The sequence below is a fragment of the Gracilinanus agilis genome, chromosome 3 (genome assembly GCF_016433145.1).
Source record: "Gracilinanus agilis isolate LMUSP501 chromosome 3, AgileGrace, whole genome shotgun sequence".
In the NCBI taxonomy this organism is placed as follows: Eukaryota; Metazoa; Chordata; class Mammalia; order Didelphimorphia; family Didelphidae; genus Gracilinanus; species Gracilinanus agilis.
The window spans coordinates 81,614,870-81,630,319 of record NC_058132.1 but is presented as its reverse complement, the minus strand read 5'-3'; the positions used below and the strand labels follow the sequence as shown (position 1 = coordinate 81,630,319).

The 15,450-nt window shown below is 38.5% G+C and overlaps 1 protein-coding gene across 2 annotated transcripts in view; it reads left to right on the top strand.

Annotated features, from left to right (window-relative positions):
• Window positions 1-15,450, top strand: part of THRAP3 (thyroid hormone receptor associated protein 3) — a 131,661-nt gene that overhangs the window by 104,020 nt on the left and 12,191 nt on the right. For both annotated transcript variants that reach the window (XM_044668052.1, XM_044668051.1), the window contains 4 exons: window positions 9,520-10,425; window positions 12,218-12,970; window positions 13,612-13,784; window positions 14,879-14,990. In XM_044668052.1, coding sequence (XP_044523987.1) covers window positions 9,520-10,425; window positions 12,218-12,970; window positions 13,612-13,784; window positions 14,879-14,990 — 1,944 coding nt within the window. The remainder of the gene's footprint in view (window positions 1-9,519; window positions 10,426-12,217; window positions 12,971-13,611; window positions 13,785-14,878; window positions 14,991-15,450) is intronic.

Below are 15,450 nucleotides of genomic sequence, written 5' to 3'. Positions count from 1 at the left end.
ATTGTATTGCTGCTGGTACAGAGGTCCATTACATTCAATTTTACCACAGTATATCAGTCTCTGTGTATAGAGTTCTTCTGGCTCTGCTCCTTTCGCTCTGCATCAGGGGAATTGAGTTTTATATATGTGGCAGCACCCACTTGTTTGTCCATGTTAGTATGATCATTAGAAACTGACTGTATCTGCATATCAAAGAAGTTTTGGTAGGACCTCTAATTGGTGTTACTTTGTCAAGCAATAGATTGTTTTACTGTATATCTCAGATAATGAAAGTACATTTCAGAGTTTCCTGAAACATTAGAGTTGGAAGGTACCATAGCGATGATGACTCTTTTCATTTTATGGCTAAGGAAACAAGACTCCAGTGAGAGATGAGGTGGACTCTGTGTAAGCTTGGTCAGATGAGGAGAAAATTGGTCTAACTTCTAATTATGAAAAGACTCAGGCCTCTTCCTAATAACTCAAACTTCTTTGTAAAAATGTTTTAAAGTCAAGAGCTTTTTATTCATTCAAACTAGTCTTACCTCCACTTAACTTGAATTATTGAGGTTTTAATGTATGGACATGTTGTCTTACTTAGTCCTTTATACTTTGCCTTTTTTCTTGTTTTGAATTTTTAATTTTCTGTTGATCAGAGTATTTGAATTTTCATTTGTGTGGATAGATGATTTCTTTTGAGAGACAGCTCTTCCAGGCTAAGATTAAGGAAGAAAAGTCAACTTTTGAAAAAGTTCAGAGAAAAAGGAGTTAGAAATCAACTTTGGAGTATATCTTAAGTGGACATTGATTTCTATGTCTATATTTTTCTATATTGTTTACTGGAAATGTGGTGTATGATTTGAATTTTTGACTAAAAGGTCTGATAAACTTGAATAGGTTACTATAGAAGATAAAAAAAGATTTTGCTACTGGAAACACCTTTCAGTTTTAAAATTGTATATAGAGTCCACTTTTCCTTAGGTGTATTGGTCATGAGGTTAAAAATATCTTTGTAAAAGGTCACTTGTTTCTTTAAGCTGTCATCTTAGTTGTATTCCTAGCACTCTTGTGCTTTTAAATAGCCCAGTAAATATGAGACAGGAATTTTTCCTTCCCAGCATATTTCACTGAATCCTGAAATGCTGCATCTCCTGTTTTCTGTGATGGAATATTCCATATTTTTTTCTTTTTTAAGGTTGTTTTATATATCTATCACCCTCCCAATTGCATGTAAAAAATGAGTCGTCTTATAACACACACTTTCTCCACCTTGAGATGGTAAGCAGTCTCATATAAGTTTTACATTAATTATTTTGTGGATGGAAACTCAAATAGAAAAATAAATTAAGAAAGTGAAAAAAATTTGCTTTGGTTTGGATTCAGACCAAGGTTTTTCTCTGGAAGTTGATGGCATTTTTTTATCATGAGTCCTTTGTTTTCCATAGTATTTAAAAGAAAATTGTTTTTTGTTTTTCATTTTTCCCTCCACACTTTGATGTACAGTGTTTTTGTCTGGAAATCATTTAAAGCTTCAAAGCTTAAAACTGAATCAGAGACTCCTACTTAACACTAGATAAGTTTGTTTATGCTTAATAAAACAGTTATCATTAGGGGTATTTTCAGCAACTTCTTTTTTGCTCAGGAGCCTTGAATTCAAGTCAATGTAATTTTTCTCAACTATGAGGCTCTTAAAAGTATACTTTTTAAGATTGCAGTTGGCATAAATGAGAATAAACATTTTGAAGACCATAAATCTTGACCAAGGACATGATCCCCAGAATCCTTCTAAACATCAGGTTGGTGTTTTTGATGAACTCTCACCCTTGTGACAAGGGTAGGTCCTAGGCAGGTCTTTTTTCCTTGTCTCCTTTGCCTCCTGAAATCAATTAATTGTAGTCTTTGACTAGGAAAGGGGGGAAGAGAAATGTGTGTCTCCATCCTCTTATGGATGCAGTCCATCCATTAAGGGTTAGATTTAGATCTGCTTTGTTACCATCATACCATGAAAAAAAAATAGTATTGGAAAAGAGTAACTAATTTTGTTCCTCTTCCCCAATCCAAAAACAGATGTATTTGCAGTTTAATGCTCTGTTTTCAATTCTGCCTCATCTGTTTCATGATTTTTCTTTTAATTTTCCCTACACTACAAGGAAAGTTTATTGTCCAGAGTTGTGAGAACCTACACTTTTAACTATGTTTAGCCATGTAATTAGCTGCTGTGCTACAGAATGGGAGAAAACTGATTGTTTCCATGTATTTCACAGAATACATCTATGCATCTATACAGTGGCCCGCAGGTTTTGGATGCAGTGTGCTACAGGCAGGCCCCTCACTAGTATGGTAATAAAGATGTAACTAGCCTCCTGAGGATGTGAACATGAATTACACTCCCACTTGGTGCTTTGGGTGGATCACATCCCTTCCCCCCCCGCCTGTGCACACGTATAGTTTTTAATCAGGTCAGATTCAGTTTCAGAGCCTGCATCTGCCCTTTTTCTTTCTTATAGTATTGTTACTGTTTTCACATGAGAAAGTGTTAAAGGTAAGTTTTTTTTATTGCACTAAGTAATAGTCAATTAGCAACTTTGTATTAAGACATCTTTGTCAAATACTAGTGCCAAAAAATTTTTATCTTTGACTAAAGACCCAAGTTTAAGGAAATCAGAATTATGAGAAACTGAGACCCAGTTGTGTTGATTATATTGAGTATAATCATACCCGAGTACTTGCACTGCAAAAGTGGTAATTTGTTATAATTCAATTTTGAAAAAAACATTGGATCTTTATTAAATGTAGTATTTTAAAACAAGAAAACTTCGGTACATGTGTGGACAGACTTCTATCCACACCTCTAGAAATCTAAAGTGTATACTGCATTCTGTCAAGGATTATTTGTTACAATCCCTAAGGGAGGTTGATGGAGGCCTCTGTTACAGAGCCACAGAGGAGCCAATGCAAGAGACCTAAGTGTTTGGTGTCAGGCACTGCTGGTCGGAGTAGCTTTGCCTGGAAAGGATTATGTAAAAGGATTTTTTGATTTGTTTGTTTAAATCACAAATACTTAAAGATTCATAAACAAAATAGGAGATCTGCCACTGAGCTAAATTCAGTGTCTTTGTCCTGAGATGTGGTAGACTTTTCAGTAAATTTCACATTGCTGTAAAATCTCTCTCCATCTCAGTGCTTTCCTCCCCTGCTGCTTCCCTTTAAAAACAAACAAACAAACAAAAATTGGTGGTTATATTACTAGTCTGAAGTTATTGTTCCTCTGGAGACTTTTGACTTAAGATTTTATTCTAACAAAGGTTAAGGATTTTTTAATGTTTTATTGATAATGTTGCTGTCACTTTCCAATGACTTGCCCCTGTTCCAATAGAACTTTTCATTTTAACTAAGAAGTAATTGATTTTTTTTTTAAATCAATTCATTGGCTCATTCTGACAGTGCATACTTCTGATAGCTACTCAAAGTCCAATGTTAAATTTTTCCTGTTGATAGAAAGCCTGCCTCCCTGTCACAAACCCTGTCCAACGTTTATTATTTAATGCCAAATCTTAGAGATTTTTGCACTATGATTTTAAAGCAAATAATACTTAAATTTTTTTTTTTACCCAATTACATGTAATAACAAATTTTCACATAAGTATTCTGAAATTAGATGGTTTAAGTTGTCTCACTTCCTCCATTCTCTCCCCCCAATCCCCTTCCAGAGCTGGCAAGCAATTCTATCTGGGTTGTACATGTATTATCATGCAAAACATATTTCCATATTGTTTATTTTTGTAACTGAATAATCATATAAAACAAAAACCCAAATAAGCAACTTAAAAACTATATGCTTTAAAATTTTCATCTGCATTCTTTCTCTGGAAGTGAATAGCAGCATTCTTTGTCATTAGTCCCTCAGAACTGTCCTGGATCATTGTATTGGTGAGAGTAGCTAAGTCTGTCACATTTGATCATCCCATAATATTTCAATTATTATGTATAATGTTCTCCTATTCTGCTTATTTCACTCTGGATCAGTTCATGAAAGTCTTTCCATTTCTTCCTGAAGTCATCTTATTCATCATTTCTTACACACAATACTATTCTATCACCATCATATATCACAGTCTGTTTAGCCATTCCCCAATTGAGGGACATCCCTTTAGTTTACAATTCTTTGCCACTATCAAAAGAGCAGCTGTGAATATTTTTGTATAAGTGGGAGGGAATCCCTTTTTTAATCTCTTTGGGATACAGAGCTAGTAGTGGTATTATTGGATCAAAAGGTATGCATTATTTTAAAGCCTTTTGGGCATTGTTTCAAATTGCCCTCCAGAATAGTTGGATCAGTTCACAACTCCACCAGCAATGCATTAGTGTTCCAATTTTGCCACATTCCCTTCATAATTTATCATTTTCCTTTAATGTCTTATTGGCCAATCTAATAAGTGTGAGGTGGTACCTCAGAGTTGTTTTATTTTACATTTCTCTAACCAAGAAGGATTTAGAACATGTTTTCTATATGATTATTGATAACGTTGATTTCTTTCTCTGAGAACTGCTTATTCATATCCTTTGACCATTTGTCAGTTGGGGAATAACTTGTATTCTTATAAATTTGACTTAGTTCTTTATATGTTTGAGAAATAAGAACTTTATCAGAGAAATTTGTTACAAAAATCCCCCCCCCCCCAGTTTGTTGTTTCCCTTCTGACCCTGGTTACATTAGTTTTGTTTGTACAAAAGCATTTTCATATTAAATTTTTAATTTAATTTAAATATTAAATTTAATATTAAAATTAATAAAGTCAAAATTATTAGTACCATTTTTTATACTACTACTACTACTACCACCACTACTACTACTATAATCATCCTTGTCAAATGAGAATCAGTGCTAGAAATCTGGCAAATAACTTGGGTCTGCTCTGGAGCATAGGGAGTTCTTTGAAACATTTACAACCTTATTAGGGCATTGAATTTTTAGGTTTTCCTGATGTTGTTTAATACCAACTTCATGGATACAGTGACCTCTCCTGGTAACATAGGGGCATATTAGACAGTTGTAAAGTTGTGAAGCCAAATGTAATATTTTTAACCTTTGACTTATTTTAAAGAAACTATCCATGGATGTTTTAAAATTATGTGGTTAGAGTGTTTTGCCAATCCAACTGTTTAAGGGATTCTATTGAATGCCATAGAATTGATCCAGATAGGTGTAAGATCTAGCTTGCTTGAGAAGCAAGTAAATTTACTGTAGCCAGGAAAGGTCTGATATATAGAGATCAGGGTCTCAGGCACTATTACAATTGGGGGCATAAATACAAACAGTATGGCACTTGTCTTCCCAAATTTTAAATTTTTCAGCTACTTTCTATCCCCATATAATTTATGTGCATTAAAATTTTTTTTTATATTCTTCCATGTTTGCATGATTCATTTTGTTTCCTTCCCCCCCTCCTGGAACCAACAAGCAATTCCACTGGGTTATATAAATGTTATCACTTGGTATTTATTTCCATATTATTCATTTTTGTAATAGAACAATCTTTTAAAACCAAAACCCCAAATTATATACCATATAAATAAGTGATAAATCATATGTTTTTCTTCTGCATTTCTACTCCCACAGTTCTTTCTCTTGCTGTGAATAACATTCTTTTGCATAAGTCCTGGATCATTGCATTGCTAATAATAGTAAAGTCCATTACATTGGATAGTTCCACACTTTCTGTGTATGAAGTTCTCTTGGTTCTGCTCATTTCACTTTACATCAGTTCATTGAGGTTCTTCCAGTTCATATAGAAATCCTCCAGTTCATCATTCCTTACAGCGTTAATAGTATTCCATCACCATTACATACCACAATTGAGGGAAACCCCATCATTTTCCAGTTTTTTGCTACCACAAAGAAAGCGGTTATGAATATTTTTGTACAAACATTTTTCATTATTATCTCTTTAGGGTACAGACCCAAGTGGTTTTGCTAGATCAAAGGCATGCATTCTTTTAATGCCTTTTGGGCATAATTCCAAATTGCCTTCGAGAATGGTTAGATTAATTCACGATTTCATCAGCAGTGCATTGCCCAATTTTGCCACATACCCTCCAACATTTATTATTTTCCTTTATTGTCATATTGGCCAATCTGCTAGGTATGAGATAGTGGTATCTCAGAGTTGTTTTTATTTGCATTTCACTAATTAATTAATTATTAATGGTTTTGGTTTCTTCATCTGAAAGCTGCCTATTCATGTCCCTTGATTATTTGTTAATTGGGGAATGGCCTGATTTCTTATACATTTGACTTAGTTTCTCATAATTTTGAGAAATTAGACCATTGGCAGAGGTTTTTATTATAAAAAATTTTTCCCAGTTAATTGCTTCCCTTCTAATTTTGGTTGCATTGGTTTTATTTGTATACAAAATCTTTTTAATTTAATATAATCAAAATTATTCTTGCTTGGTCTTAAATTCTTTCCTTTCCCATAGATCTGACAGGTATACTATTCTATGTTCACCTAATTATGCTAATAATTTCTCTCTTTATATTTAAGTCATTTACCCATTTTGAATTTATCTTGGTAAAGGGTGTGAGATATTGATATAAACCTATTTCTCCCATACTGTTTTCCAATTTTCCTAGCAGTTTTTTGTCAAATAGTGGGTTCTTGTCCCAAAAGCTGGAATCTTTGGGTTTATTGAACTCTAGTTTGCTGAGGTCATTTACCTCAAGTCTATTCCATTGATCCACCCTTCTATTTCTTAGCCAGTACCCTATTGTTTTGATGATCACTGCTTTATAGTACAGTTTAAGACCCGGTACTGCTAGGCCTCCTTCCTTCACATTTTGTTTTCATCAGTTCCCTTGATATTCTTGATCTTTTTCCTTCCAGATGAACTTTGTTATAAATTTTTTTAATTCTGTAGTTTTTTTGGTAGTTTGATAGGAATGTATTAGCTTATCCTACCTATGAGCAATTAATGTTTTTCCAGTTGTTTAGATCTGTTTTTATTTGTGTGCAAAGTGTTTTGTAGTAATGTTTATATAATTTCTGAGTTTGTCTTGGCAAATAGATTCCCAAATATTTTATATTGTCTAGAGCAGTGATGGGCAAACTTTTTAAAGAGGGGGCCAAAGGAAAGGAAATGCTTATCTGTCAGTCTGTTTCTAAGGCAGCTCTTTCAAAGTTTCATTGTATTGTATCTTACTCATTGTATTCATCAGATTAAGAATAATGTCTTCCAGAAGGATAGAATATTTCAGGGGGCCCCTCCCCCCAATCTGGCCTGGAGGGGGGGAGTAGTTTGCCCATCCCTGGGCTAGAGCGACTTTATTTCATTTATTTGTTTGTTTGTTTGTTTTAGGGCCTTGCCTTCTGTCTTGGAGTCAATACAGTGTATTGGCTCCAAGGCAGAAGAGTGGTAAGGGTAGGCAATGGGGGTTAAGTGACTTGCCCGGGGTCACACAGCTGGGAAGTAGCTGAGGCCAGATTTGAACCTAGGATCTCCCATCTCTAAGCCTGGCTCTACCCAACAGCCCCCTAGGCTAGAGTGATTTAATTTTTATTTAAATTAATATTTAATGGAGTTTCTCTTTCTAACTCTTGCTGCTGAGTTTTGTTGGAAATATATAGAAATGCTGATGATTTATGTGGATTTATTTTGTATCTTGCAAATTTATTAATTATTTCCTCTAGCTTTTTAGTTGATTTCTTGAATTCTCTTAAGTATTCCATCTGCAAAAGTGATAGTTTAGTTTCCTTATTGCCTACTTTGATCCCTTCAATTTCTTTTTCTTCTCTAATTGCTATTGCTAGCATTTCTAGTACAATGTTAAATAATAGTGTTGATAATGGACATCCCTGTTTTACTCCTGATCTTATTGGGAAGGTTTCTAACTTATCTCCATTTCAAATGATATTTGATGGCTTTAAATAAATACTGCTTATTTTGAGGAAAGACCCTTTTATATCTATGCTTTTTAGCATTTTCAATAGAAATGGGTATTGTATTTTGTCAAAGATTTTTTTCTGCATTTATTGAGCTAATCATATGATTTCTATTAGTTTGGTTGTTGATATGGTCATGTGGATGGTTTTCCTAATATTGAACCAGCCTTGCATGCAACCCTGGCATAAATCCCACCTGGTCATAGTGAATAATCTATATGATAACGTGCTATAGTCTTTTAGCTAGTATTTAATGTTTTTGCATCTGTGTTCATTAAAGAGATTGGTCTATAGCAGGCAGCAGTGATTCCCAAAGTAGGCACCACCGCCCCCTGGTGGGTGCTGCAGCAATCCAGGGGAACAGTGATGGTCACAGGTCCATTTGGGGGCAGTGATAGTATGTGATAGGGGGCACCAAGTAAAATATTTTCTGGAAATGGGGCGGTAGGCCGAAAATGTTTGGGAACCAGTAGTCTGTAGTTTTCTTTCTCTGTTTTTGGTCTTCCTGGCCTGGGAATCAGTACCATATTTGTATCATAAAAAGAGTTTGGTGAGACTCCTTCTTTGCTTATTTTGTCAAATAGTTTGTAGAGTACTGGGATAAGTTATTCTTTAAATGCTTGATAGAATTTACCTCTGAATCCATCTAGCCCTGGGGATTTTTTCTTAGGGAGTTCCTTGATGGCTTGTTCAATTTCTTTTTCTGATATGGGATTATTTAAATATTCTGTTTCCTCTTTTGTTAATCTAGGCAATTTATATTTTTGTAAATATTCGTCCATTTTGCCTATATTGTTATATTTATTGTCATATAATTGGGCAAAATAGCTCTTAATAATTGTCTTAATTTCCTCTTCATATTAGAGATGAGATCACTGTTTTCATTCATGATACTAATTTGACTCTCTTCTTTTTTTTAACTTAGATTAATGAATACTTTATTTTATTTTATTTTTTCAAAATACCAGCTCCTAGTTTTTATTAGTCCAATAATTTTTTTTACTTTCAATTTTATTAATTTCACCTTTGGTTTTTAATTATTTCCAATTTGGTCTTTACCTAAGGTTTTTTTAATTTGTTCTGTTTCAATTTTTTTCCCCCATATGTTTTAAAGTTTTTTTCCCGTATGATTTAAAGAATTTAAACATTCTGAGGAATCTAAAAAGAATGAGCATATCCCCTAATACTTTTTTTTTTTAATGTTGAAGCTATACTTTGCAAATACTGTGCAAAAGTATTTGCTTTATTTGAATTAAGAAATAAATGATACTTTATGTAACCGTAGGTTTTCATTTATTTCAGGAGTAAGAAAACTATTTTAACATCTCATCAAGCTTGCTTAAATGGAGTTTTTTGCCTTTTTTTACAAAGTCATAATCTTTATCAGTGATTATGGACCCATAATAATCCATTCGAGTAGTGAGGTGAATTATTTTTGAATATTTGCTTTTAGCATCAAAAAGCAAATGAAGAACAATGTCCTTGGGAAGCAGATATCATTCAAGAGTATCTTTGTCAGGATTTTTAGGAAGAACATGACACTTTTTTCCCCCGTGAAAGTAGCTGGATCAAAAGTAGAAACTCTTTTCCCTCTTTTCAGTTCTAGGTCCCGTTCCAGATCATATTCTCCAGCTCATAACAGAGAAAGGAATCATCCAAGAGTATATCAGAACCGAGATTTCCGAGGTCACAACCGAGGCTATAGAAGGCCCTATTATTTCCGTGGTCGCAACAGAGGCTTTTATCCGTGGGGCCAGTATAACCGAGGCGGCTATGGAAACTACCGGTCAAATTGGCAGAATTACCGCCAAGCATATAGTCCTCGACGGGGCCGCTCTCGATCTCGGTCCCCAAAGAGAAGGTCCCCTTCACCCAGGTCTAGGAGCCATTCTAGAAACTCTGATAAGTCTTCCTCTGACAGGTCAAGGCGCTCTTCATCTTCTCGATCTTCCTCTAACCATAGCCGAGTTGAATCTTCTAAGCGCAAATCTGTAAAGGAGAAAAAATCATCTTCCAAGGATAACAGGCCATCACAGGCTGCTGGAGATAATCAAGGTGATGATTCCAAGGAGCAGCCTTTCCCTGGAGGTACCTCTCAGGATGCCAAACCATCAGAGAGCTCAAAGCCATGGCCTGAGGCCACTACCTATGGTGCTGGCTCAGCATCAAGAGCTGCTGTGTCTGAGCTGAGCCCCCGAGAGCGTAGCCCTGCCCTCAAAAGCCCTCTCCAGTCAGTGGTGGTGAGGCGGCGGTCTCCTCGACCTAGCCCTGTACAGAAATCCAGCCCTCCACTCTCCACACCTTCTCAGATGGGCTCGGCTCTGCAGAGCAGCACTGGCTTTCAGGCTGGAGCTCACCAAGGCCAATTTGATCATGGTGCTGGGGGCTTGAGCCCATCCAAAAAGAGCCCTGTGGGTAAGAGTCCCCCAGCCATTGGTTCCACATACGGCTCATCATCACAGAAGGAGGAAGCATCTGCTCCAGGAGGAGCAGCATATTCAAAGAGGCAAGTATCACGTTTTTCTTGTCTTGTTTTGTGTCATGTGGTATACCAGCTGATTATCGATTTTAATGTGGTATAGATGCCAAAAGCTATTTGTGGTGAAGGAAATAGTGGTTTTGTTTTCCAAGTCAAATTTCTGATTAATAGTAGCAAGGTAACACTGTTCCCTGAAACTTTGTTTAGCAAAGTTAAAAAAAAAAAAAAAGACAAAAGTTACACAAGGAAATCTTTAGCTTAACTCTAGCTTTCCTACCTTCCTGAATTTGTATTGCAGCATAAAGTTTCTTTAGACTACTCTGCCATGGTGTTTTCACATTTAAAATTTGCCTTGGAATCTGCCAATGTGTCTATAAGCCAGAGAGCAGTAGAGCTTTGTGGGTCAGCCATCAAAAAGTATGGTCTTTGCCAAAGTGAATGACCATTGGAACGGTTAGCATTCACCTGCTAGTATCCACCATCTACTATGACCGATCTGCACCAGCCCATCATTGTGAAGAGCTGCTTACTCACAAAATTCAACTCAGGAGATTTGGGCAGAATGGGGAAGTCCAAGGCTTATGCCCAGGAATGCCTTATTTTAAAACTGCAAGGTGGGTGTGTATCCCAATAAAAAGCCACCAGGCTGCATTTTAAGAGAGGACGTGGCAAAATACCCCTGTCTATCTGCACGGTGAGTGGAATGTGGATCTTGTTTCTTTTTTGTGTGAGTGTTTTGAGGGAAAGGGCAACTGGAATAGCCCATGGGCTTGTGGCTGTTGGAGAGTATACTCTGCCGTTGACTTTACTTGGCCTCCCCTGGCAGGTGTCCTTTCCATTGCTCTGCCCTTGAGTCTTTTTTCTCCCTGAAGAGTATGTTTATTGACATTTTTTTGGAGATGCCTAACCTCCCTCTGATGCTTTGTTTTTGTTTCAGTGCAGTAGATACTCTTACTTTAACTATCCCAATGCAGTGGACCATACCTCCCTTGTTCAGTTCTCAATAAATTTAAATTTTAAACCCTTAACTTCTGTGTATTGTCTTATAGGTGGAAGAGTGGTAAGGGTAGGCAATGGGGGTCAAGTGACTTGCCCAGGGTCACACAGCTGGGAAGTGTCTGAGGCCAGATTTGAACCTAGGACCTCCCGTCTCTAGGCCTGGCTCTCAATCCACTGAGCTACCCAGCTGCCCCCAATAAATACATTTTTAAGCGGTTCTCATACCATGTTTGTAGACAGTTATCCTCATTAGAAGAATTTATTATGAGATTCATTTTCCACAAGAAAAACCCCACATTAACATTTGTTTTTATTTGTATTTGCAGTAGATGAGATGTTTAGATCTTCTAAGCGACTTGCATCAAATTTGAAGTCGCTTTTGAGACTTTTATTTCCAATGTGTATTATATAAAGCAAAACAATCCAAGGTTGAACGTTCTGGTGTGTTAACTCTGCTGAAAGTAGATTTATAAATGGCTGAGTGGAGGTGTTGGGTAAGACCTTAATTTTTTTTTCATAGACTTAAGTCTATACAGGTAAGTTGATTCTTTTAGTACTTTAAAAATGCCCTCTGCTATTCCCTCTTTGCTCTTTTTGCCATACGTTCCCATGTCCTATATACATTTCTTTAGAATTAGGTTCACAAATCTACATGAGATTTAACAAATATATTAAAAATTAGCTCCATTGTAAAACTTTTGGCAACTTTGGAAGCAAAAGTTCTCGAGGAACTTAAAAAACAAAAACCCAAAGCCTATTAACTAAGCAGATTGCTTAAGAAATCTTTTTTGTATGTATATGTTTATATTTCTATAAATAGGTATCTGGAAGAGCAGAAGTCTGAGAATGGGAAAGATAAGGAACAGAAACTAACAAATGTTGATAAGGAAAAAATAAAAGAGAAAGGGAGCTTCTCTGAGTTGGGCTTGGGAGATCCAAAAGTGAAGCCTGACCCTTTTGCTCCCAAAGCTGATGCTGAGAAACCTTTTAGGGGCAGTCAGTCGCCCAAGAGATATAAACTCCGAGATGATTTTGAGAAGAAGATGGCTGAGTTCCACAAGGAGGAGATGGATGAGTCAGACAAGGAGAAGGCCAAGGGCCGCAAGGAGTCAGAGTTTGAGGATGAGCCCAAATTTATGTCCAAAGTCATCGCAGGCACCAGCAAAGGCCAGGAGGACGAGCGGCCCGGCAAGTGGGAAGGCCTGGTGTACATGCCAGGGGGTAAGGAGAAGCAGAGAAAGGCTGAGGAGCTGGAGGATGACACCTACAGCGACCGGCCCAAGAAGGAAGAGCGGGCGGCCACCAAGAGGACCGAGGCCACCACGCACCGGGGCTTCGTGCCGGAGAAGAACTTCCGGGTGACTGCCTACAAGGCCCTGCCGGAGAAGAGCTCATCGCCACCACCTCCACCACCCAGGAAGGCCACTGCCACCACCCCGGCTACTGCTGCCCCTGGCGATAAGCTGGGCCCAGCCAGGGCCGAGAGCCTGCCCCTGGGCAAGTCCTCCTTCTCCATCACCCGAGAGGCCCAGGTCAACGTGCGCATGGACTCCTTTGATGAGGACCTGGCCCGGTGAGGCAGCCAGGGAGGGAGGCAGGCCTGAGAGGGTGGGGGGAGGGTAGGCCAGCCATCCCCAACTCCCAGGCAGCCTCAGGGCAGCAGCTGCCCTTGGGCCCTAGGGGGCGCCGTAGGGCAGGGCAGAAGGCAAGATGGCTGCTTCAAGGAAGGAGTGAGTGAGCAGGGGTCCCCCTGTCCTGGCCTGCCGGCCTCTCTGGAGGGCCTGCCTGCCCACCTGGGGCTGGGGTTGGGACTAAGAGAGTGTGAGGGTCCTTCCCTCCTCTCCTCCTGGCAGGGCCTGCTCCTCCTGGGCCTGGTCTCTGCCTTGGCCTGCGCCCCTTGGGCCTGCTCCCAGCTAGGCCTATCCTGGGCTGAGTTTAGTCCCTACCTCCTCCTGCTCCTGGGCCTTGATGCCATGTGCCCAAAGAAGGCCTCCCTGGGATGTTGGGGGGAGGGGAGACTTATTTGAGGGTTCTTCAGACATTCTTAACTGACCTCCAGAGGATCAGCTAGATACCAGATGGGCAGGGCTACTACAGTGATTGCCTTTAGGTCACACTGATACAGTTGTTGGGCACTTGGTCTTTAGTCATACTGGTTTTCTGTGTGCATTTTCCTTAAATCTCTCTCTCTCTTCTCTCATTTTTCTATTCTAGTCCCAGTGGCTTATTGGCTCAGGAACGCAAACTCAGTCGAGATCTAGTCCATAGCAACAAAAAAGATCAGGAATTCCGCTCCATTTTCCAGCATATACAGTCTGCTCAGTCTCAGCGGAGCCCCTCAGAGCTGTTTGCCCAGCACATTGTGACTATTGTTCACCATGTTAAAGGTGAGTCTATAATTTCCCATGCCTTCCTCTAAGAAGATCATTTGGGGAGAGGAGGGGGAGCCTTAGTCCTCTTCCAAGTGACCCATCAGGCCTCTTCTCTTGTCCCTTGTTTAGTTGAACTAGGCATCCTATTAGGAAGGTCTTTAAAGACCTTGACTGCTATGAGGGAATTGCCTCTGGGGCTACCTCACCAGTGCAGCAAATTATGGGGTTTCAAGTGCTAATTACTGATGTCTGGTGAGAGTGGTTAAAACTTTTACACTAGAAGTATATATAGAGAGTTGAGTATGTATAGTAAAAATATTTTTCAGATTTCCTCTTCTTTTTCTTCCCAAACTTCTGGCCTAAGAACAGAGCTTCTGATTATAAGCTTCTTATAACAGATCTTAATGATGCCTTTCCCTCTTCCTCCTTGATTTCCCAAAATGATGTTGTTTCTTTGACCATGTGATAAAATTGTCCTTCGAGTATTTTTCTTAAGGACTTAAATTATTCCATAGAAATTGGATCAATTTTTATCTTTCTTAGATAATTTAGAGGAGGAGTTTTTATGTGCTATGGGAAGAGATCAAAATCAGGAGTACAGCCAGGGTTAGGCAGAGCCTGGCTAGTTCAGACTTGTGGCACATCTGCAAAGCTTTGTTTAAGAAGGAGGAGCCTTTGTACTTCAGGAAGAGAAGTCCTCTCCAGCCCTATTACCTTGACTACTACAGAAATGAGTGGCACTGGAGTTCTGTAAACTTGGCATCTCCTCCAGTACCTCCTTCTGTGCTCTGCAAACAAATGTTTTGATAAATGTCTTTTGTTTGTAATAAAGTTTACCTTAACCTTTGGGATTTTTATATATGATACATTCACTCTGCATCAAGTTTAAACTGAAGCCCACACAATTGTTGGTTTAGAGCCCATCTGGTCCAACCCCCTAACCAACCAAGACCCAGGAAAGTTAAAGAACTTGCCCAAGGTCACAGCTAGTAAGCATTAAAGGAGGGATCTGAACTAGAGTAATCTTGATTCTAGATCCTTTGTGCATCCTACCAATACTATCCTGCATTGCAATAATCATGGTTTGTGTTTCTTTCCATCTTCCACAGAGCATCATTTTGGATCCTCAGGAATGACATTGAATGAACGTTTTACTAAATACCTAAAGAGGGGAACAGAACAGGATGCAGCTAAAAACAAGAAGAGCCCAGAGATTCACAGGTGGGGAATATGATCCTCTTAATGGAGGTTTTTAATGGAAGCTTGTTTCAGGCCATACATGAGCTGTTCTGGGTCTTGAGGGAGATAGGCCAAAAGGGGCTAGGGCAGTGATGACAAACTGTTTAGAGACAGTGCTGTGCCACCACCATGTCCATATTCTTCTCTTCCCCCCCAACACGCACGCACGCACGCACGAAAGTTCTCCCATTGGCTGCAGAGGGCAGGGGATGTGTGCCCACAGAGAGCACTTGGCATGCCACCTTTGGTATCACCATCACTGTACCAGGCTCTCCTCTTTAGCTTACTTTTGAGTTTTTCTTAAACATGTTTGTGGCTTTTCTGAAAAAAGAAGCTGCAAAATATTGAGGGGATGATGTAGGAGTCTGGTATTTTTTTGTTTGTTTTTGGTTTTTTACATTTTAAAGGATATTTTCCCAATTATATGTAATAACAATTTTCT